This window comes from Podarcis liolepis (genome assembly GCF_965112155.1).
Source record: "Podarcis liolepis genome assembly, chromosome: 9".
Lineage (NCBI taxonomy): Eukaryota > Metazoa > Chordata > Lepidosauria > Squamata > Lacertidae > Podarcis > Podarcis liolepis.
Window position 1 is genome coordinate 21,555,674 of NC_139564.1, and position 23,537 is coordinate 21,579,210.

The 23,537-nt window shown below is 43.0% G+C and overlaps 1 protein-coding gene across 6 annotated transcripts in view; it reads right to left on the reverse strand.

Moving 5' to 3' along the window:
* The window catches only part of PPP3CA (protein phosphatase 3 catalytic subunit alpha), a 189,697-nt gene that overhangs the window by 96,254 nt on the left and 69,906 nt on the right, over nt 1–23,537 (reverse strand). For all 6 annotated transcript variants that reach the window (XM_083459240.1, XM_083459238.1, XM_083459236.1 and 3 more), the window contains exon 2: nt 4,462–4,662. In XM_083459240.1, the coding sequence (XP_083315366.1) occupies nt 4,462–4,662 (201 nt within the window). The remainder of the gene's footprint in view (nt 1–4,461; nt 4,663–23,537) is intronic.

Below are 23,537 nucleotides of genomic sequence, written 5' to 3' on the forward strand. Positions count from 1 at the left end.
ATAAACTGAAAGTCTAAAAATGTTAATGAAAAAATAAAATTACACAAATGACAGTGGAGCAAATCTACTTAATTTGCATTGCATATTGTGGTTTTCCATATCTGATAACACACAAGCCTATATACACTGTGGAAGATATTCTTAAAATGGAGGCAATGTCCTATTTAGAGGATAAAAACATAAAATGGCACTAAGAAGCAACTAAACTCGATTACATAAGTTGCTGGATGTTTCTGTCTGTCATACACACACACACACACACACACACACACACACACACACACATGGTCACAAGCTCCTTCACTTTTAATCACATTATATTTATTCATTTCAACAATTTGTATACCACTTCATCATGCTCCTCTCACTCAGTAATATCCAGGAGACCCAATACAATTAATATATTTATATCACACAATGTTATACAGATAGGCTGATCTATTGGAGCCTGTGATTTGTATCCTTAAGAGCTGAAGAGAGGCTGTCCATTATTAATTGAGAAGGAGCAAATATGTGTTTTCAAACCAATGAAGTATAAATCTACTTCCCCCCCTCAGGACATTTGCTCAGAGTTCAGCCTGCTTTGTCTCCTCACCAACAACATTTGAACATCTGATATTAACATTTCAATTCATTTGGCAGTCATATTGGCTTTTGTACAACTCATTTGTGAAATTTCTTTATTACAGCAGCTATTGATCACTTGCAAAATCCCTGCCGATATTGCAATAGCAGCCAGTTGTAATCTGCTCGCTTTGATACTGGCAACTGGATGAAATTGAGCAGAGGAAAATTTAAGCTGAACATCAGGAAACATTTAGAAACCAAGGTCTATTAGCCACTGCAATAATTTCCCAAGGGAGCCCCAGAAGATTCAATGAAGTAATTTAAAACTAGAATGCACAGAGAAGGAGGGAGGGAAACCAACATAACACAAATCCTGCACTGAGATTTGTACATGCTCAGTTTATATAAGAAATGTAAAGCAGTTTCTGAAGGTCTCTTTGAGCTTCTGGCTTAACTTGATATACACAGACGGCATGCAGGTGTTAAAAACTGTTCCTGAAAGAGTCTCTCACCCCCAATAAAGCTTCCTCCACTATAGCTCCTTACAAGACTTTTGTTAAACTCAGTATTTCCTAAGAAGCAAGTCTTGCTAATTTCAGCAGAACTTGGTTCCAAGTGCCTGTACTAAAGGGCTTCACCAGGGAGCCACTTTGCCCACAGAAACATGGACAATGCCAAGTAGGCTGCACCAATGCAACGTACACCCACTTCTGCATTGTCTCATTGCTAAAAGCTGGTCTACTGGCACATTGGCACAGAACCAGAAACCACCACCATATTCAAATGTGATCCATAGCAGATCTACAAAGCTGTAATATAGGTGAGATTGGTAGTGGGGAAATGGACAGAGATGGCTAAGAGGATACTGGATAACATTGCTTTCTTGTGGACCATACCAACCCACTCTATGAACAACGGGGAGGAAGCAATATCAGCACAATCCTAAACGCTGACTATACACAGGTAAGCAATTATGTTGGAGGATGAAACTGAGAGGCAGAACAGAACAGCCCTGCAACTGAATCAGTAGAAGTTCCTAACGTACAACAGGTTTTACTGCCACTTTTAGAAGGGTATCAGCCACTTTTAAAAGGAAAACAAAGGAACCAACTGTGAAGAGCGTAAGAAGAGCACTGATGGAGACTAATGACCCATCTAGCTGGGTACGCTGATTCCTACAGTGACCCACCAGATGCCTATGGGAAGTTGAGAGGCAGGGTTTGAAGGCAACATCCTTTCCCATGGGTGCTTCCAGAAGCTGGTGTTCAAAGGAAATATGCTACATATGGAGGGTCGATACAGCCATCCAAGGTAAGGGTAGATTATTTATTTAGGAATTACTGAGGATTTTCCCCTCCTCCTCTTCTTCATTGTTTTATGCGTATCTCATTACAACCTCAGAAATGATCTGTTTACAGAAAAATATAGACTCCAGAGCCATGATTTAAAAACTAGAAGGGCACCACCCAACAGAAAATTCACCCCATAAATCCCACTAGAATGAATGGGAGCTACACTCTGAACTTTTACAAAACTGCCTCATTTCAACAGGGTTTCTGCAGAAGAACTATCTACTGAGCTGTGCTCTCTGAAAGGCATGCAGTGGACGAAGCAAATGCATTTCCATTCAGATACACAACCAAAAGAAGAAGACAATTAAGATAGAAAGATCAAGGCACAAATCGGTTCATGCAAATTAATGACTGGGTGGGAAAGTTTTCTCTGCCTAGGGCAAAATCAGGTTCTTTAACCAAGCACAATTCATTAATTCCCTTGGCAACGTTTTGTTGTGATTGTTTCTTCCTTTTCCCTCATTTGTTATTTCTTTTAACATTTTTCTCTCTTTTTGTTATTAAATGTCTTCTTTCATGACAATCACCATTTTCCTTTTTCCATGGAAGCAAATCACCAAAGCTGCAACCCAAATGCCTCCTCCCTCTCCTCCTCTTAAGCTAGACTGTGCATGGTTTTGTGGGCTCAGGCAGCCAGCCAGCTCTGGGTCACTCCATCAGCACAGACCTCTTCTTCTGCCAACAGGATGGGTGGATGAGTGGAAGGCCACTCTCTCAAGCTGGCCCTGGCCTGATCTGCCTCCCACCCACCACCACCTGCCCACCTTTCTGTACCTTTCTGGTGCTGCTGCCTCTTTGAGCTACCAAGCTGTGCATGCACACATGGCTCCATACATCTTCAGTGACAGCAGCTGTTTGGATTGATGTTTAAGTGTGTGTGCTGGCCTGCTGGATTTGGGGAATGGCATTACTATGCACAGGTTCAGTTGTGAATGGAAAACTTGCTGGGGCAAGGACCAACCTCTGCAGCTTCTGTTTACTTTTTAAAACATTGTGTGCATTGATGACTTGATGAAAATAATATCATTTGCTTAGTGGACCTCCTTATTTCGCAGATACAGGTGACCTTTGTCCACATAAACCATTAAGAAGATGTTTATTTATACATATATACACGCAGCCACATGCACTCAAGACACACACACACACACACACACACACACACACACACACACCAATCATCTGGTTCTCAAAAGTCATGCAGAACACCTTGTTGCCCAGCAAGATGAACACAATATTCATCACAATGAACAATGACACCACCAGTCATGTATTTCAGTCTACCAGGTACACCATTTCTGCAGTCCCAGTAAAAGAGCGCATAGGTAAAGGCAAAGGGACCCCTGACCATTAGGTCCAGTCACGGACAACTCTGGGGTTGCAGTGCTCATCTTAATTTATTGACTAAGGGAGCCGGCGTACAGCTTCCAGGTCATGTGGCCAGCATGACTAAGCCACTTCTGGAGAACCAGAGCAGCACACGGAAACGCCGTTTACCCTCCTGCTGGAGCCGTACCTATTTATCTACAGTACTTGCACTGTGATGTGCTTTCAAACTGCTAGGTTGGCAGGAGCAGGGACCGAGCAACCGGAGCTCACTCCATCATGGGGATTCGAACCACCGACTTTCTGATCGGCAAGCCCTAGGCTCTGTGGTTTAACCCACAGCACCACCCGCATCCCACAAAACAGCACATAGGTAACGTTTAGTATTCCACTCTACATGGATGGTGGGTTGTGATCGGCACACTAGGTTACAGATGGTGCAGGCCAGAGGAAGTGAGGACATGTGATAGTACAGGAAACAATGGAGAGGGAAGATATCAAAGCTGCAGAGGAATGCATTTCAAGTCACAACACTGCCCTCCTTCAGCGACAAATTTTTTTTCTTTTCATTTTTACCCCAAAGAACTGCTTAAGCAGTCTTGCGCACTATTGTCAGAAAAAAGATTGTGAAGGCTTTTTTAAGCTGCCATTTTTATTCTCCCAAGCATTTGGACAGCACAAATTGTTTGGCTTTGAGTCCTTGTTTCTGGTGTTCATGCACATGCTGGAAGAGGATGGATATTTTACATTCTTAAGTGAATCTTTGGATGAAAACTTTTAGTATAGCTGTACCTGTTTTGTTCAAACAGATGCTCTATTTATATTGCGTTTCTGTATTTTATTGTCTTGTAACTTGCTCTGGAGCTCCTTTGGGGTTTGTGAAGTGATATATAAATTTAATTAACTAAAATAACTAAGGAGCACCTTTGAAGAAACTGGTTATGTTGCCCCATAGAAGAGCAGTTCTGTGACTTGACCTAGGGCCATAATGAAACGATTCCTGTGCACTTTCCTACCTAGAGAGCAAACGTCTTTCTGTCCCACTCAAGGCTAGTCTAACATAAAGAATAGAAATATACAATGGACTGAACTACTCCCATCCAATACAACAGGGATCAGAATCCTTTTTAATGTCCTTTGTGTTATGTACAATAAATGTTTTATGATCATATTGCATCAGAATTCCTGTTATTTTGCCATTGTTATTTGTACCTACCAGTAACTGGGGCATCTATATCCAGCAAGTTTTTTTCCTGGCGGAGAATTGAAGCACCCTCTGTTATTATTCTCAAAGCAACACTCTCTTCCAGCCTTCCTTCCTTCATAAGGTGTGCCTTTAGGATATCCACACGGGGCTTTCCATCATTGTCAAACACTTCCTTTGCTGTGAGCCGATGGCTTGGAGGAAATGGGACAGCTGCAAGAACAAAGACAGATGGATTTAATACACCAAGCAAACCCATTAGTCCCAATAAAAACAAAGTTTTTTTTTAACTACCGGTAACCAATTTGGTTTTCATAAACTTTCCGTATTTATTAGACTGTCAGGCAATAAGACTGTTTCCTCTTGTAGTCAGTAGGCTTCTTGAGCACTTATGTATACTTTGTAATTCCTAGCAATTTAACTTTAGTTTAAAATCTTAACTAAATCCCTTAAGAATAATATTTTGTTACTTATACCCCTCCCACTTGACTGGGTTGCCCCAGCCACTCTGGCCGGCTGCTCTCATCCCACCCTGCTCTCACCCTGAAAAGACAACGGTGGCTAGCCCATGCATCTTAGCAAAGGATCAGGGAAGACAGAAGGTGCAACTTTTGCAAAGGTTCAAAACCCTAATCAAAAACTACTCAAGTTCAAGATAGGTAACTGTGGCTGCTATGGACTTTCCTCTTTCCCCTGGCAATGCTTGGCTCTACCAAAGGATATTTCTGCAACCACACAAAATGCAACCAAGGTAAGTCACAGACCCTACAGGCCGTAAGGCAACTCTAGCAAAACATCAATAAGTGCAAACACACCGCTCTTGAGAAGACTTATAAACTATATAAACAATTATAGACCTGCAAGGGGAAGTGAACACTGATGGGAGGCATGAGAGCAAATAAGGACTATCATACAGAAGATGGAGTCAACTTGTTTGCTGTTGATCCACAGAGCTGGGCTGGAGCCCCTGGATGGAAATAACAGGGAAACAGATTTTGCTTTAACACTAGGAGAAGCTCCCTAAGCAGTAAGGTCTGGTTTACTATATTAGGAGGTGGTGGGTGCTCCCTCTCTGAATGTATTTACATAGAGGCTGGATGGACAACCATCTCTCAGGAATGCTGTGTTTGCATCCTGCACTGTAGATCCTACACTGAGCAGAGCTGGGCCCTACCAATGCTATAATTCTATGATCAAAATAAAAAAATTCCTTCCAGTAGCACCTTAAAGACCAACTAAGTTAGTTCTTGGTATGAGCTTTCGTGTGCATGCACACTTCTTCAGATACCATTCTATGAGAATGACAATTCTGATGTTCTGGGCACTGACTCCAACATTAAAGATGTTCTCCCATCAAGGGTTTAGTGCAAAGCCTCCCATTGTCACACAGCAGTGATAGGCTTTGCAGAACTCATGTGATACTGCTGCTTTCACTTTCTTGCTCCCAGCGGAAGAGCAAGAGAGGTGATGCTCTCAGTTTCAAGGATCAAGATGTAGCATTATCCCAGCTTAACCCCCTTTCCCAAGCAGCTAAATTGGAGTGGCATTAGAGGCTGCCTGCCTTGCCAGCTGCAGGGTAATTATACTCATCCAAGCTGCCGCTGCTGTGGTTGGGTCAGATTAAAGAAAAGTGAATGAAAAGCTCTGGGGAGGATTCAGAACTAGTCTATCTACAATATGTATAGGCCAGCCTCGCCAAATAAGAGTACATCCCTAAACATATATTTGTAATTTCCAGAGCTATGTAGCAACAGCACTTGAAGCTTCTGCATCTTAAAGAGACATTTCAGGTGGCACTTTCCCCCATCCCGTATGGGTGTAAAGAATGCAAGGAGGGAGCCAGAAACTCCTTGAAATTGTTGGCTCCTGTTTATTGAGAATTTGTGTTGATTTGCTTGTACTGAGCTTGTGCAGAGGTGCATCGTCTTTACTGTACATAATTTAGTGTGCCTGCCTTTTTGGGATTTCTAGCTCGCTGCACTCAATGCCCTCTCTGACTTACAGAGGAATATCACCTCCAGTACATCCTTCTCTGTCCTTCCTATAACAATATCCTACTGGTTCTTTCTACGCCACCAGGTTTCTGTTTTGCTCGCTGTAACTGCTATGCCCTCAAACACCAAGCACTCCACTTCACCCATCTTGGCTTGGAGGCTTCCAGCATTACTGCAGAAAAACTTGTACGCAGTCTCACTCTGTACTTGTGTTTTGACATGTAGCCTTTGGGCCTCTCTGAATTGCTATCTTGCTCCCCACACTCACAATGCCTAGTTATATGCAATCCAAATTTTCATCCATTTTAAGCTCCTGTCAGCTTTCCTGCCCACAATCAGTTTAAAAGCTGCTCTGCCATCTTATTTTTATTTTAAGTGCCAAAAGGTCTGGTTCATCCCTGTTCAAGTGAGGCCAACACCTTTCTGCATAGGCCTAGCTTGTCCTAAAACATTTCCCCAGTGTCAAACAAATCTAAACTCCTCCTCCGAACACCGTCACCTCACCACAGTGGCGTAGCGTGGGGGTGCAGGGGGGGCCGGCCGCACCGGGCGCAACATCTGGGGGTTAGGGTTAGGGGGCGCAAATCCACGGGTTAGGGGGCGCAAATTACTTGCCTTGCCCCGGGTGCTGACAACCCACGCTACGCCACTGCCTCACCATGCTATGGATCAGACCATGACACCAAACTGCCTCCTCGGTGAGCAGTGGAACAGGAAAGGAAGGCAGACCACCTGACTTAACAGGACAGAACTGAGTTTTTACTTCTCCATCATCAAGCTGAGGAGGAGGTGGCTGAGCTGCCTGAATTCTGACTTGCTTCAGAATTCAACGTTGGTTGTCCGTCCCCCCCCAACAGTCACTGACCAAGAATCACCAGGCAGCACCACACTGCAGAAACAGTTAATATTTTTGTTTAGTGCTGCCTGTGTCAGCATCATTGCTGATGTTCTCAGCATAGCTATGGGAATAAGGTTCTTAATTAAACACCCTCTGCGGTGCCAGCAGAGGGGAACACACTGCAATTATTGGCACACACCACATGTACTGTTGTTTTCTCCTTTCACTTCCTAACATTATAACAAGACAACCTGACTTCCAGTTAAGCTTATGCTACACACAAGTTCAATCCTTTTTCTACATGCATGTATGTACACATATATGGTCCAATGCAGATACACAGCCTGACCTGACGACTCAACTACGAACAACCATGCTGAATATTAAACTCTATGAATGACTACGCATAATGCAGCACAATTCTACATGAGGCACATAGAGGCCCCATCCACACCGAGACTCCGGCCTCATCTGCACTCTACATTTAAAGCAGCATTGTATCAGCTGTGGCTTCCCACAAAGAATCCTGTGAACTGCAGTTTGTTACACATGCTGAGAGTTGTTAGGAGCCCTCATGGAGCTACGATTCCCCAAGTCCTTGGTGAGGAGGGACTTGACAGTTAAATCACTCTGGGAATTGGAGCTCTGGGACAGGAGCAAGGGTCTCTGCAACTGTCAGCACCCTTAACAATCTACAGTTCCCAGGATTCTTCGGGGGGGGGGCACGCGTGACTGTTTAAAGAGGTATGCTGCTGCTTTAAATGTATAGTGCAGATGAGGCCTGATTCTCAGCTCCCTTCTACCTTTTCCAGTCATCACTGGTCTTTCCTTCTCCTTCTTCACTGTTGTTCATAATGGCTGGTTCTGCCTTAGTCTTGGCTATCACTCTATTTAGTGATAATCATAGGATATTGGACCTGGGATGGGAATCAGCATGTATAGGAGGAGTGCTGGACCACACACGCTACAACATAACACAACAAGAAAACGGGGGAGAAAGGGTGGGCTCACCCCACTGTTTAGCTAATGCCATCCTCAAGGATTGGAGGGATAAGACTGAGCTGGCTGGCATATTTGATTGATGCTTCTAGTGAGATTAAATGCAAAGAAGGAATCATTTTAGCAGGGATGGACTTCTGACATCTGTTCAAAGCTTTCTGCAACTGTCGACCAATTTACAATGCAGGGAAACTACAAGTAAAGGAACTAAAACTTTTGCAAGGTACCCTATCAACCCCAACAGCTACTTCTATTTATATTTTTATTTGTAAGCTGCCTTGGCATTGATTTATAAAACAGGAAGACTACAACCTCTCATCCCACTATTTCAGTCAGAACTGTTGTTTTGTTTTCGGAAGTCGAAGGTTATTTATAGTTGTCACCATTTTTATTTTTTTTATTTTTTAGAGCAGACCAGTAATTATGCTTCATTATCATTTAATCATATGTCTGGAGAGGAAAAACCGCAGGCTAGCACTTCAAATGGAATAACCACAATATTATTTTGTTTGTGACATTATGCCATATACATTTTATCATGTTTATTATATTAATTGTTACTATTGTGCAAATTTATAGGCCGCTTCCTGGCATAAAGCCGTCAAAGTGATGAAAACAGAAAAAAAAAGATAAAAACGTGAAACACGGGCTCTAAAAAGAATAAAACCATCCATACAAATTCTGAAAACAGTGAAACAATTTCACCCAATATAAAATTGATCTTCTGCAGTTGATTGGGTTAAAGCTTCCTAAACAAAAATGTAAACATCATCATGTTACATGCCTGTCTGATTTTGGCTGCTCATTTATTCCAGAAGGCTGGAGCTGCAATTCTAAAAGCCTGGTTTCTAGCACAGTTTCTACTGTACTCTCAGGACAGCCCCATCTGAGGAGTGCAACTGTCAGGCAGGATCCAGTGGGAAGGGCAGCACCTGAGATATTCTGGTCCCAAGTTGTTTCTTCAGTGCTTTAATTGCTAGAAGCAGGGCATTGAAATGTGCCCAGTAGCATACTGGCAACCAGTGCAGCTCCTTCTGCACAGGTGTTATATGGTGTCAATGGGGGTACCCCAGACAACATTGTACAGTGGTACCTCGAGTTAAAAACTTAATTCGTTCTGGAGGTCCGTTCTTAACCTGAAACTGTTCTTAACCTGAAACACCACTTTAGCTAATGGGGCCTCCTGCTGCCGCCGTGCTGCTGCTGCACGATTTTTGTTCTTATCCTGAAGCAAAGTTCTTAACCCGAGGTACTCTGGGTTAGCAGAGTCTGCAACCTGAAGCGTCTGTAACCTGAAGCATCTGTAACCCGAGGTACCACTGTAGCTGCTACAATCTAGATGCAGCTTCTAGGCACTGTTTCTCAGACTTGGGTCTCCAACTTTTGTTGGACTATAACTCCCACCATCATCCCTGACCACTGATCCTGCAGGCTAGGGATGATGGGAGTTGTAGTCCAACAACAGCTGGAGGCCCCAGTTTGAGAAACACTGGTTTAAGGGAAGCCCCATGTAGAGTGTGTTGCAGTAGTCTAGTCTTGAGGTCAAGGTTCAAGAATGCAGAGTCTAAGAAAGCCATGCCAATTTGTGCCATTAAAGAGTGTATGAGCAGCAGCAACATTGTTGTTGGTATTTTAAAAAAGAAAACTGAGTTTGAAAACATAGTACAGTAGTGTTGCTCCAAAACTGAAAGCACTAAACAAACTGCTAACATATGAGGCTAGTCAATTAAAAATATTTTCCAGCTGCAAATAATTAACAAATTTAATACCACAAAGGTGGTTGTTGTTTTAAAAGGCAAAGCCAACACTTGCTTCCCGTTAACCTGGTTGCTAATAGAATCACAGTGCACCACACATTGCATTAGCAAAAAAAGCTCATTAAAATAATAAAACCAAATGGCATTAAAATGCAATTCATTCCAGTACCAAGAGAGGGCAGTATTCATTCCTTCACTATGCAGAGTTTAGTCACCTGGAATAACTATTCTTCCAGGTGGAAACTCTTAAAATGGGAAAAATATGGAGAACACAACTTCCTGCAGAGCAAGCCTGCTAGCTTGCTTCAGAAAACACAACAAAGAATCCCGTGACACTTTGAAGACTAACAATGTATTGCAGCATAAGCTTTCATTTTATCAGAAGAATGAGATGTTATCCTTAGCTAGAGGCACGTGCGTATAAAGCAAAAAAGAAAGCAAAAAAGGGGGGGTCCAAATGGCAATGAAATAAAAAAACCAAAAACACTATCTGATAATCCTTGGCAAAGATTAAAATAAAGAGATCACTCATGACAGCTGTAACTGATGATAACAGAGCCATCAAAGTTTTGCTACGCTGATTCTTTTAGAGAACTTGCACAACACAATTTTTTAAAAATGCTTAAGGAGTAAAGCTACTGTAAAATGGCCATTTATCAGAACACTGAATGGAGGAGCAGGAAAATGAACCAAGCTGACATGTGAAGTGGTTCTTAGCAGTGTTTGACTTATGGGTAAAGACATACCCTCAGTGGCAGAACGGCAGCTTTGCTTGCAGAAGGTCCCAGATTCAACCCCTTGTGGGGTTGGGAGAGAATTCTGTCTGAAATCCTAGAGAACCACTGACAGATAATGCGGGCAGTACTAATCTATCTGGGTGAAGGTCTGACTCAGCATCAGATGGCTTCCTATGTTCCTAACTTTTATAAGAAGAAGAGTTTGGATTTGATATCCCGCTTTATCACTACCCGAAGGAGTCTCAAAGCAGCTAACATTCTCCTTTCCCTTCTTCCCCCACAACAAACACTCTGTGAGGTGAGTGGGGTTGAGAGACTTCAGAGAAGTGTGACTAGCCCAAGGTCACCCAGCAGCTGCATGTGGAGGAGCGGGGAATCGAACCCGGTTCCCCAGATTATGAGACTACCACTCTTAACCACTACACCACACTGGCTCTCGTGTGGGACAGCAAACCACCTTCTGAAAGCCTCTGCAGTGAAGAAAATCCCAGTTAGGGGAAGTTTTTGTATTCCATATTACAAAAATTACTTTTAACTTCTTTTTTGTAAATATGCAGCAGCCCTAAGGTAAAAAAAGAAAAACAGCTCATTGGGCTGTTTAAATATTATTTCACTATTGCAAAGCACCTGAACTAGAGAAAAGGTCTAATCATTTCTACTCAACCTGCATGTGGCACCCCCCTTAGGGATCAGAACAAAGAGGAACTCCTGGGGATTGCCTTTTAACTCTGTAGATTCTGCCCCTTGGGCTTCTGGTTCCCCAGATAATATTGCAACAAGTTGAAAACAGAGACATTTTTTCACCTCATCCTTCTTGTAAGAAACACAACCAAGTGCCACCATGTGCTCCTCACTTGAATTTCCCAGAAGCTAGCCAAAGACAACAAACAGAATTTACAATAACAGCTGAGATTAGTTGGATGTCCAGAAGAGAGTGAAAGGCAAGTGTCATTTTCTTCTTCTTCAGACTGTTTAAGCTTAATTAAGTTTGTTCATGCCAAAGAAGCCAGCCTCCCATGAGCAGGTTGTACAGATTCAACAAAGCATATTAGTATTTGTGACTCGGGGTGCCTGTCCATACGTCATCTCTTGAGCCATGAGTGCCCCAACAGCAGTTTAATAAAGTCAACAGAAATGAAGCTGAACAAATACTTCCTTCTGTGCATGTTTGCTAAAAGAGAAACACAGCAAGTCTTTCAAGCAAAGTGAGCAACTCAGCAAACATTTTTTACTGGCCTGTTGTCCATTTGTAACCTAAAAAGAACTAGCCAATCAAGCTTTGCAATGCTTTCTCACTTTTTCCTGAAAGCAGCAAATACATACCGTGGCTATTAAAAAGGTAAAGGGACCCCTGACCATTAGGTCCAGTCGTGACCGACTCTGGGGTTGCAGCGCTCATCTCACTTTATTGGCCGAGGGAGCCAGTGTACAGCTTCCGGGTCATGTGGCCAGCATGACTAAGCCGCTTCTGGCGAACCAGAGCAGCGCACGGTAACACCGTTTGCCTTCCTGCCAGAGTGGTACCTATTTATCTACTTGCACTTTGACGTGCTTTCGAACTGCTAGGTTGGCAGGAGCAGGGACCGAGCAATGGGAGCTCACCCCGTCACGTGGTTTCAAACCACCGACCTTCTGATCGGCAAGTCTTAGGCTCTGTGGTTTAACCCACAGTGCCACCCACATCCCTTACCGTGGCTATTAGATAGTGGCTATTTTCAAAAGGACAATGGTTGTTCTGCTTCCCCCAGACATAATAAGCTTGGGTAGAAGCAGAATGCTTCTGCTTCCTTAATCAGGGCTTGCTACTAACCAGGATTTGAACCTGGGTTGGGACCCCTTGTTAGCATTAACCTTGAGTCCTTTTCAAGTGTCCCAGCTTCTCCATCACATAAACTGGTATTCCCAGGATGGGTGAAGGCACCAGACTCTACTCCACCATTTGCATGCCTGCAATGGAGAAGTGCATGCACATGTGCACACTGTGGATGTGCAAACAAACACATGTGGAGTAGGAGCATCCCACTCCCTGCCTCAAGTCAGAAGACTTGAAAAAGGCTTTGGTTAAGAACTTGGTGTAGGAGGGCAGAGAATCACATGCTACTGTGGTCTGCACCAGCTCAATGACTAAAGCAGAAGAGGATAGGACTACCAGAGGAATGCATGATTTTGTTTTGTTTTTTTCCTGCCCAGTACGACCCCTGGTGCACCTGAGAAGATTTAAAGAGCTATTCTAGTTACATCCTGGTTCATCTCCAACAGACAATGCAGGCAAATGTTTAAAGATGTTTATATTTCTCAGTGTTAATGCAGCCAAGAGCTTGGGAATTCTGATTATGTCTACTCGTGTCCTACTGAATCCAGTGGGGCTTATTCCTAGGTAACCAGGGTTAGGATTACAGCTTTATTCTTAGAATCAAAGAATTGTAGAGCTGGAAGGCACCCCAAGGGTCATCTAGTCCAACACCCTGCAATGGAGGAACCACAGCATTTGGTCCCTCATCCCATCTGAAACCATACTGGACCCTCCTTAGCTTTGAAAATGTGCTAGCAGTTTCATTGCTGCACCATTAGGATGATAAAAAGCAACTCTTTCCCATACAGGAGACTGAACCTGGGCCACCTGGGTGAAAACCAGGTGTGAAAACCAGGAATCCTAACTGAAAGCACAATTCCCCCAAAAATTCTCCGTTCCAAAATGATGTCTACTAAACCATTTGACATTTTATAACCTTTTGAAATTTTATACCCTTAACAAATAAGTAACATCTCATGTCTACAAATGTCTTGGGCATTTGGTTCAAATATAATACTACTGAAGTAGCCAATTGTCTTATTTTCCAGACTAATTCTTTTGAGATGCACATGGAGAAAAGCAGTGTACAGAAGGCAAAGCAGTGGGTTTTTTAAAATATAAAAATGCCATACCTGCTGCCAACTAGGCATAATTAAAACATGATTTTTTTCACCTGCTCAAAAGAGAAAGATGAAGGCATATTTGCAGAGAACAATTGCTGTGAAGTAACAGCTATTTTAGACTTATTTTGCAGAGTTGCTTGTTACAGGTGACATACAGTACGTAGAAAGTGAGTCATTACAGTCCATGGTTGCTAAGAAACCGCATAGTCACAGCCAACTTATAGTAGAGAAGTCTGCCAAACAAAGTGCTGCACTAGAGAATTGCCCAAAGATGCATAGATGGAATACCTGTCTTCTTGTGGCTACACTGAAATGCACCATGCAGTCTGATGATACTATACAATTAAACAAATGAATAAGCAAAATCTTTATTTGACATGAAGTTTCACAAACAAGACCAATGGAACCCAAAGCTTGTGGAAGTTTTCCATTGGTTTTCTAACACCATGCTCAGGCCGAAGGGGAAAAAACTACTTGCACAGTTGTAGACAAGCAGGTAACATGCACAGGAATGTGCATACTGTTCTAAGGAATGGAAATAAAATTATGGCCAACACAACAAGCACACACTTGACTTTGAAGATCCTTCTGACCACCATACTTGGCTGACATACTTGTTGCAAAAGGATTGAACCCAAGTCCCCAGCATCTCCGGATGTAGCTGGGAAAGGCTCCCGATCTTAAACCTTGCCAGTCCATGTGAACAGGATTAAAGCAGATAGGCCAGTGGTCTAATTCAGTATAAGGCAGTCTCCTGTACTCCTGCCATACACAAGACTAAAGTTCCTTGGAGTGCAAGCGTCTCATCCAGACCAACAAAGTGAGTATAAGAATTATTAAAGGGGGCGGGGGATGGTTACGCTAATAAATTATGGAACAAGACCTTCCGCAAGCTGCAATTGGTATTAATAAAAAGTGCAGCCTTCCCCAAACAGGTAGCCTACTAGTGCTTTGTACTGCAACATTAATCAGCCCCTGAAAGCACAGCCGGTGGCCAGAGGTAGTGGGAGTTGTAGATCAACAACATCTGGAACGAACCAGGTTGGGCTGCCAAAGACTGATCTAGTCACTCAGTTCTTTACTAAGGCCTGTACCTAAAGCTCTGGTGGTTATTCTAATGCATGCTTTCTTCTTACACCAAGTGTAATAAATTGATACAAAAATGTTTGTGTGTGTGTGTGTGTGTGTGTGTGTGTGTGTGTATGAGTTTACATGCACACGTGCATAAAGAAATTAAAGCTTGGGTCCAAAGAAGAGCAAACAGAATCCTGCTTAGGAAATGTAAAATTCCCTGCAGTCTCCTGTGATTCCACCAGTGCTGATTCACAGAGTCAGGGGACCCACCTGAATGTTCTTCAGTGTGGAACAGAAGCTGAAATCAGGGACCCCCTTTAGTGAACAGAAACGTCTTTCTGCTCGTGCTAAGACACCACTGGAGCCAAGCGAATGTAGATTACGTAGCCTTCCATGCACACATTATCTCCTGTTTTTCATATCAATTGTTTTGACTACGGTTATTAATAACATTTTTAAAAACCCAGGGAAACAGCCAGGCTCAACCCAAATCCCTTTAAGTGTAGACTAGCACATGCAGGATTACATCTGGAAAAGCTGATTACAACTTCCTGACCTCCATCAGTGGAATTTGCTTTTGAACTTAGTGTCCCACCCAAGTTTGTTCCATAAGCTTCCAAGCAGTGTGTTGACGGATTTTGCTTTTATTAGATATTGAACAAAGAACAACTACACTCCATTGAAAAGCCATTATAGGAACAATTAATTCAGCAGAAAGCATCGCTGGAAACACTGAACAACAGATCCCTCCCCAAAAGTACCATGCTGTAATGGAAAAGGCCACTGTTCTGTTGAGGTTTAGGTGAATATACAAGTACTGAATAGAAGAACATAGGAGCCTCCTGCATAAAGCCAATAGCCCATCTAGCGCAACGTCATCTACCCAACCATAGACAGATGGGAAACCTGCAAGCAGGACCTGAGCACAACGACACTCTCCCCATTTATGATTCCTAGCAATTGATATTCAGGGACATACTGCTTTCACTCTTCTCCTGCATGCGATGACAGGCTCTGGTGGATTGAGAGAATGAGACCAATAGTGGGTCCAATGGTCAGGAATGAGGTCACTGCAAGTGTTGTAGAGGGAAATGAGGGGCAGATGGGGTTCATCAATCTGGGAAGGTAGCCCATCTAGGAGAAGAAGTACTCTGATCCTAAACTTTGCTGCTATACTCATTTGTGAGAAAGGTGAACCCAGAGGAAAAACCCATACCTGCTGCCTTGTGGGGCATCGTCAGAAGAAGAAAAGGCTAAGGAGTAAACCCTAAACAAATCCAGAATGGAGTCCCTAATACCGTTGGATGGCACCTTGTACACTTCCTTCTGGCAACTCCTGCAGCCAAGCTGGTGCCAAATATATTGCTCTGCTTTCCTTTGGACCACACCAGTGAAGCCGAGGAGGGGCGGGTCTTGTCATCTGGGCAGCCCAGGACCTCCATACACACTGCCCAGGCTGGCTCCCAGGGAGGTCACTTCGGTGCTGCTAACGTTTGGCTTCACCCCCAGAGGCACACTCCATTGTCTCATGAGAGACACAAATGCCAACTCCCTTCCATAGTGAAGGTAGAACATGGTCTTCCTGGCCAATAGTCAATGAAAGCCTTATCCTCCATAAATTTGTCAAATCTTCTTTTGAAGTCACCCATGTTGTTTTGTTGGTGCCCCTCACTACTTGTTGTGGTAGTGAGTTCCACAGTTTAACTACACACTATGTGAAGAAACATTGTTTTTGAAGATGTTTTAATTATTGTTGTACATGATCATATTTTTGCTAAAATGTACACAGCTCTAGACAGCATCTTAAAAAGCAGTGACATCACCTTGCCGACAAAGGTCCGTATAGTTAAAACTATGGTTTTCCCAGTAGTGATGTATGGAAGTGAGAGCTGGACCATAAAGAAGGCTGATTGCCGAAGAATTGATGCATTTGAATTATGGTGCTGGAGGAGACTCTTGAGAGTCCCATGGACTGCAAGAAGATCAAACCTATCCATTCTGAAGGAAATCAGCCCTGAGTGCTCACTGGAAGGACAGATCCTGAAGCTGAGGCTCCGATACTTTGGCCACCTCATGAGAAGAGAAGACTCCCTGGAAAAGACCCTGATGTTGGGAAAGATAGAGGGCACAAGGAGAAGGGGACGACAGAGGATGAGATGGTTGGACAGTGTTCTCGAAGCTATGAACATGAGTTTGACCAAGCTGCGGGAGGCAGTGGAAGACAGGAGTGCCTGGAATGCTCTGATCCATGGGGTCACGAAGCGTTGGACATGACTAAATGACTAAACAACAACAACACTGCTCTAGGCTCCTTTTGAAGGAAGAGAAATATATGAACTCTAAAATTAAATAAAAGATTTCCTAGGGTTTTCCCTTTGGGGTCATTTAATCACATCCTGGGAATCTCCTTCAAGGGGTCTGCCTCAGGGCAGAGAATATTTGTCTCCTTATTAAATCCTGGCTGCACTTGAAGAGGTTCACACAGCAGGCTTTTGTCCCACCCTCCCACCCTCTTTAAGACTCTGGAAAGCCTTCCTATAAAAACTCGTGTCCTAAGTAGGAGTCATTGCAGGATTTGATAACAAAATTGCTCTCCCACGAGAAATTGTCCTCTTCAGCAACAATCCATATTTAAATACCACACATCTTCCAGAACAGCACACCAACCTCTTTGGTTAAGCTGGGAAAGAAATTCCCTTGCTTTCTCCTACTCACAGGCATGCCAGAAGAAGAAGGGGTGGGGGTGGGGGTAGAATCAAAGCTTCACCCCACAGAGCCATATGCACTGGACTCTGCAACTTCAAATGAATTTCTTTCAACCGCTTCGAGAAAAAAATAGCCTAAAGCACTTTGAAACGTCCCCAAAACAATCCTCCTTAACAGCACTGAAGCCCAGCTCTTTTGTGATTTGCCAAATGCGGGGGGGGGGTGTGCCCCCTTTCCTTTCTTTTCTTTTCCTTTTTGGTACAGAATAACCACAGTGCTATGACATTCAAGCAGTGTTACAATCGTTACCTGTAGCTTAATACAAGTGTTCTATGCACATTTACTTTGTATTTGAAAAGAAACAGTTTCCTGGCTCCTGATGTTTCAGGCACCATGGTGGCTCCATTTAAAAGCTAAATGTTTGACATTTTACAGCTCAGAAAAGGTTTGGGAAAATGTAAGCTAATTACACAGGTCCAACTGTACCTAGTTAAACTCCCACTGAGCGTTCCAGGAGTGTGTGGGCAGTTCTGTGTAGGTAGGAGTAAAGTTGTTGCTGATTTCACCACGGCACAGCACGAGCTATGCAACCTTCTTATGACTTAGCTGTTCAACCATTTTATTTGAATATCTCAATCAGCAATGAGGAAACAACTTGGAAAGACAACAGAATAATGGTTCCAGGCTACAAAAGAACACAAAACTCCTACCCCTGTACAGCATCTTTACAAAATAAATGAAAGAAGCACATTTTTGCCTCTGAGTCACGTTTCATAGCTATGTGAACACGGCAACTTTCTTTGCAATTTCCTCCATGGGTCTTATTTCGTTACTCTATTATTCTTGTGATCACCTCCTCTCCAATACAAGGCAACCAAGGTCTTCAGGTTGCTATGCTGATTAAGTGACTTCAGCTTCCATTCTTGTTTTCCATGTACAAGGACTATCTGTGGCTTCATTTCTCAGCACACAGTGTGTGTCTCATCACCAAGCCCATGGGTCAGCAAACTAAGGGCCGCGGGCTGGATCAGGCCCAATTGCCTTCTGGATCTGGCCTGTGGGTGGTCCAGGGATCGCCAACATGCACATTCTTTCCCTCTCCCTTCCTCTCCCTTACATGGCGGCGGTGGCAGCGCCTCCTCCCTCCCTCCTCCTGGCTTCTCCCTGCCCTGCCTAGAGGAGGAAGGGGGCTTTGTTGGTGCCAGCAGCAGCAGTGCTCGAGCAGCCACCATTTTAAGCAGCTCCTATCCAGAGTCCTTTTGCAGGCTGCTCATCGTCCCTCCACCGCTGCTGCCAGCTCCTGATGCTCGCAAGACACAGGTAAGCAGCCACTGGGGCTCATGGTTCTCTTGCATCATTTATTCCCTTCAAAATATAGTCCGGCCCCCCACAAGGTCGGAGGGTCAGTGGATCGGCCCCCTACTGAAAATGTTTGCTGACCCCTGACCAAGACTGTCCAGCTGGTTATGATGGGCAACACATTCTACTGGGGGAGACCTTGCACACAAACTTTCATATTTCTACCTATAAGCAAAATAAGTCACCACTTGCTTCCTGCCGCCCCCTGGCCCCCCGCAATCAGAACACAGATAAGGCCCATTGATTCAAGGTACAAGAAAGGAGATTCTGACTAAACATCAGGGAGAAATTTCTGACTGCAAGAACTGTTCGGCAGTGGAACAGACTCCTTTGGAAGGTGGTAGACTCTCCTCCCTTGGAGGCTTTAAGCAGAGGTTGTATTGCCATCTGCCAGGGACACGTCAGTGAGATTCCTGCATCGCAGGGGGTTGGAATAGATGATCCTTCCAATTCTATGATTCTAAGACAATGCGAAATTTATTGAAAGGCTCGGCATCTCAGGGTCAGCAATGTCTCGAGTACGAAGAGCAAGAGCGCAACATGCATGATGGCTTCTATAAGCATAAGGAATAGTCAGTGTACAATAGGGAACTGCCAGGCTTAATTCACTGCTTTTGCTAGAATCATACCCTACATTTGCCTTTGATTTAGACTGAATCCATCACCAATCTGAGGAAGCTCACAAACTATTTTTGCAACTCTGACCCAGTTCATATCCATTCATTCTAGGGGAGGAGGGAAACATGAGACACTAATGAGAACATTATCCCATAGCCTAACCTTACAGGATCTTCATTCCACAAGGTCTAACCAATTACCATGTTAGTAAGAGAAGGAAGGAAAGTATTCCGCAACCACGGTTACAGAGCATTATGTATGAGGAATGACAACCACTCAATTTTCTCTATTATCATAAAATGCTGTAATAAGCAAATCCCAGTGACTTTTTGTTCCAGTTCTGTATCCTCCCACACACCCCGGCCACCCTCAATCCATTGATCCTAACACACTTAACTAGAATAGCAACCTGAAGTGAAAATTGGGACAAAAGGTTTAAGGAGTAAGCGCCAATAAAACCTGCAGCAGATTCATAATAATAACTTCTAAGATGTTCAGTACTGTTCTACTTTCCATGGGGGGTTGGGCGGGAATGAATTGTATACATACATACATACATACATACATACATACATACATACTGCCCCCTCAAAAATCTTTGAAATACTTGAGCAAAGGCTTAACTTAGTCAATTCCTTCCCAATGGTCGTGATTCAGCAATTAGAGCTGTTCAGAATCAGAATCTTATATAGGTAAATAACCAAGACTGAAACTAGGAAAAATATGTCACCACCTATCCAAACCCATGTCAAATCCCTACAAAGCAAAAAGGAGGTGAGATTATGTGTACCATGGGCAGGGGGCAGGGAGCTTGAACCTATGCTTTTCTCACCAAAATTACTTTCAGCTCTTTTCCTTCCACTGAAGTTCCTTCTAAACCAAAGTGTTCCAAATCTCAACACATTCATTGCATGTTTCCTCTCAGTGGGACTTTCCTCCAAGTTAGGTTTCATCTTCCAATTCTAATCAATCAATTTATCTGTCAATTTCTATATGTAACAATAATCAGCTCAATCATCCTAAGCTTGTTATTTTCAAAATCACTGATTAGTAAGATTTGTTGAATGCAATGCCGTTCCTTTCTGAGTAAACATGAATAAAATTGCAGCACTCCAATAATTTATCTGTCAATTTATACATGTAATAACTATCATGCTAGGTAATAACCTTAGCATCTTAAACAATATAATAATAGATTGCTTTAGCATATGTAAACAAGGAGGCATTGCACCATAGGAATCTAGCTCTTTTTCTAAAGAGGATTTACTCCTTGCATTTCTATTTGTGAAAAATATTATTTTGGTCTAAGTCTCATCAACTCGCCCTTCCCTTTTTTTGCACACAGGAAAGGAGAAGGTAATCTCTTTAAAATCATGTCTTATCTGAATCCACTTCATGGTACTGGGACAAGTTTTGACCGCAGGAATGAGGCACAAGGAAGAAACTATTGAAGGACAGAAAGCCAAGATATACCCTACCTGAAAAATATGAGAATAAGGATGAGATAAATTCTAGCTTGCACCGAATTCCACAGCTGTATTGTGGATAACAAAAAGCCAATATCACACAAGATTAATAATGTAAACAGCATGGGGAGAAAATGGAACCAGCTGTATCAACTCACAATAAAACTATGTATTTTAAGTTTTTCCTTTTGTGGCAAAGAGCTGAAACGATCAAAAGCAAATTCTTCCTGTCACTGTTACCCAGCATCTAAACCCAACTACTTTATCAAGGTGCTTTAATCATTAGCTTTAGTGCAATGCAACCATATTTCATAGGAACATAGTAGGCTGACCTGTTATGCCAATTAGACCAAAGGTCCATCTACCACAGTATTGTCAACATTCCTGAAAGTGGCTTTCCAGGGTCTCAGACAGAGGTCTTTGTCAGCCCCACCTGTAGATACTCAAGAACCCTTCATTGTTATGGATGTTTTAGTTGAGATTCCTACATTGAGGGGTTGGACTCAATGACCCACAGGGTCCATTCCAACTCTACAATTCTATGATTCTATGTCTCTATTACTCAGCTTATGCCCCTTCACCATTCATTAGTCCATTAGAAATCAACATATACTGGAAATAGTGAAGGAGCACACTGTAGCACTGCTGGTTTGACATGCCTTCAGAGAATGCAAACCTCAGCTGTTAAAGCAGCTGCTAAACCTATCAATTTTCAGATCAGTTACACACAAGCAGCACAACGTAACTTGGGTTTCCCAAGCATACTGACCCAGTAGGCTTCTACTCCTTTTTCTCATGCCCAGTCTCAACCTATGAATTCCTTTAGCTAGCTGTTCCTCAGCACCTTGCATCTTCTACTCAAAAGGTGGGGATTCAAGTAAAGTATTGACTTTCCAGCAAGGATAAAGTTAAATGCATAGGATGGTACTTAACTAAGTTTCACTCGTAGAGCCACTGAAATAAATGGGCATAACTTTGTCATGTTCATTTATTTCAGGGGTAGGCAACCTAAGGCCCGGGGGGCTGGATGCGGCCCAATTGCCTTCTCAATCCGGCCTGTGGATGGTCTGGGAATCAGTGTGTTTTCACATGAGTAGAATGTGTCCTTTTATTTAAAATGCATCTCTGGGTTATTTGTGGGGCATAGGAATTCGTTCATTTCCCCACCACCACCAAAAAAATATGGTCCAGCCCATCACATGGTCTGAGGGATGGTGGACCAGCCCATGGCTGAAAAAGGCTGCTGACCCCTGATTTATTTCTACTCTGAGTAAAACTTAATTGAATACAACCCATTCATTCCAGTAAATGCAGGATAGGTTATAACCCGGTATTGTCATCTGGGCATCCCAGGACCTCCATACACACTGCCCAGGCCTGCACCCCAGAGAGATCACTTTGGTGCTGCTAATGCAGCAAAGCAACACAGGAGGCAGCAGTTACAAGTTACCGGTGTCAGCAGCCATAGCAGGCACTGTGTCTTTACCTTCAGAGGCGCACTCTATTGTCTCTCGAGACAGACCGATGCCAACAACAAAATTCCACATTCAATTCCAACTAGAAGGAAGCCGTCCCCCTCCCTCAAAGGCTCCTAAACACCAGTGACACTTCTAGGTGGGTCTGGATATATAGTATGATCCAGACAGGGATGCCCTTAACTCTGTGGCCTGCATGAAACCAGAAGAGTTCTGCAAAACAAGTGTATCACCTTCCTCAAGAGTAATATTGAGCCAGAGAAAAAACAATGCTGATGGACATTTACTAACCTCATTCTTGAATCTCTACTGGCCTGCCACAGTCTAGAAAAAGGAGTAATGTGGGGGAAATCCTGGGATATTTTTTTTTCTATGCTTAATTTGCATGTGCTAACTTGCACTGAGAAAAAATGATGCCCGAAAGAGTGATCTAATCTAGCATGCTTTATTTTACTTGTATTTAGGAAACAAAGCTAAAAACAAAGCTCCACCTATGCCAATATTCCGGATCAGTTTGTCAGCTCAAGTTCATTATTTCTATCCTGTATTATTTCCAGGAACTGCATGACCTCTATAGCAAGGATTTCTAAAACTGTATCTCTCTAATGTCGTGGCTGCGGATCTCAATTCGTATCACCTTGCCACCTATAGCTGATTATCTCATGTTATGACTGTTATCTCATGACTTGTGCTAATAAATCTTATTAGAAATATTTGTATGAAGATGGAAGTTGAAGCTGTCCAATGATAAAAATTTCAATCTGGAATGGAGCTAAACTTCTTGAAGACCTCTGTCAGTTTCCATTTCTCAGGTCCAATACAAGAAGCCACATGGGTTGCCGTCACTTCAGCATTGTCCCTACCCTTTTCTGCTTTGTTGGGTGATGGCTAATATGAGGTCAAACTCTAGTCCCATGATTTTTCAATTGCACATAAATTTGGAGATATAAATAAGCAGCACCCATAATTCTCTCTGTAATTTGTGGTTTGGGTTTCACAGCAGCATAGGAAAGCTTGGAAATATCACAGTGGCCAGCAGTTTTCCACTAGTACACAACCTATTCTGATTACAGGCTTCTTGTGGACTTTTCTTTTGGCACCTCACATTTAAGACCATGTCTAGAAGTCTACTAAAAGAAGAAGCAAGCA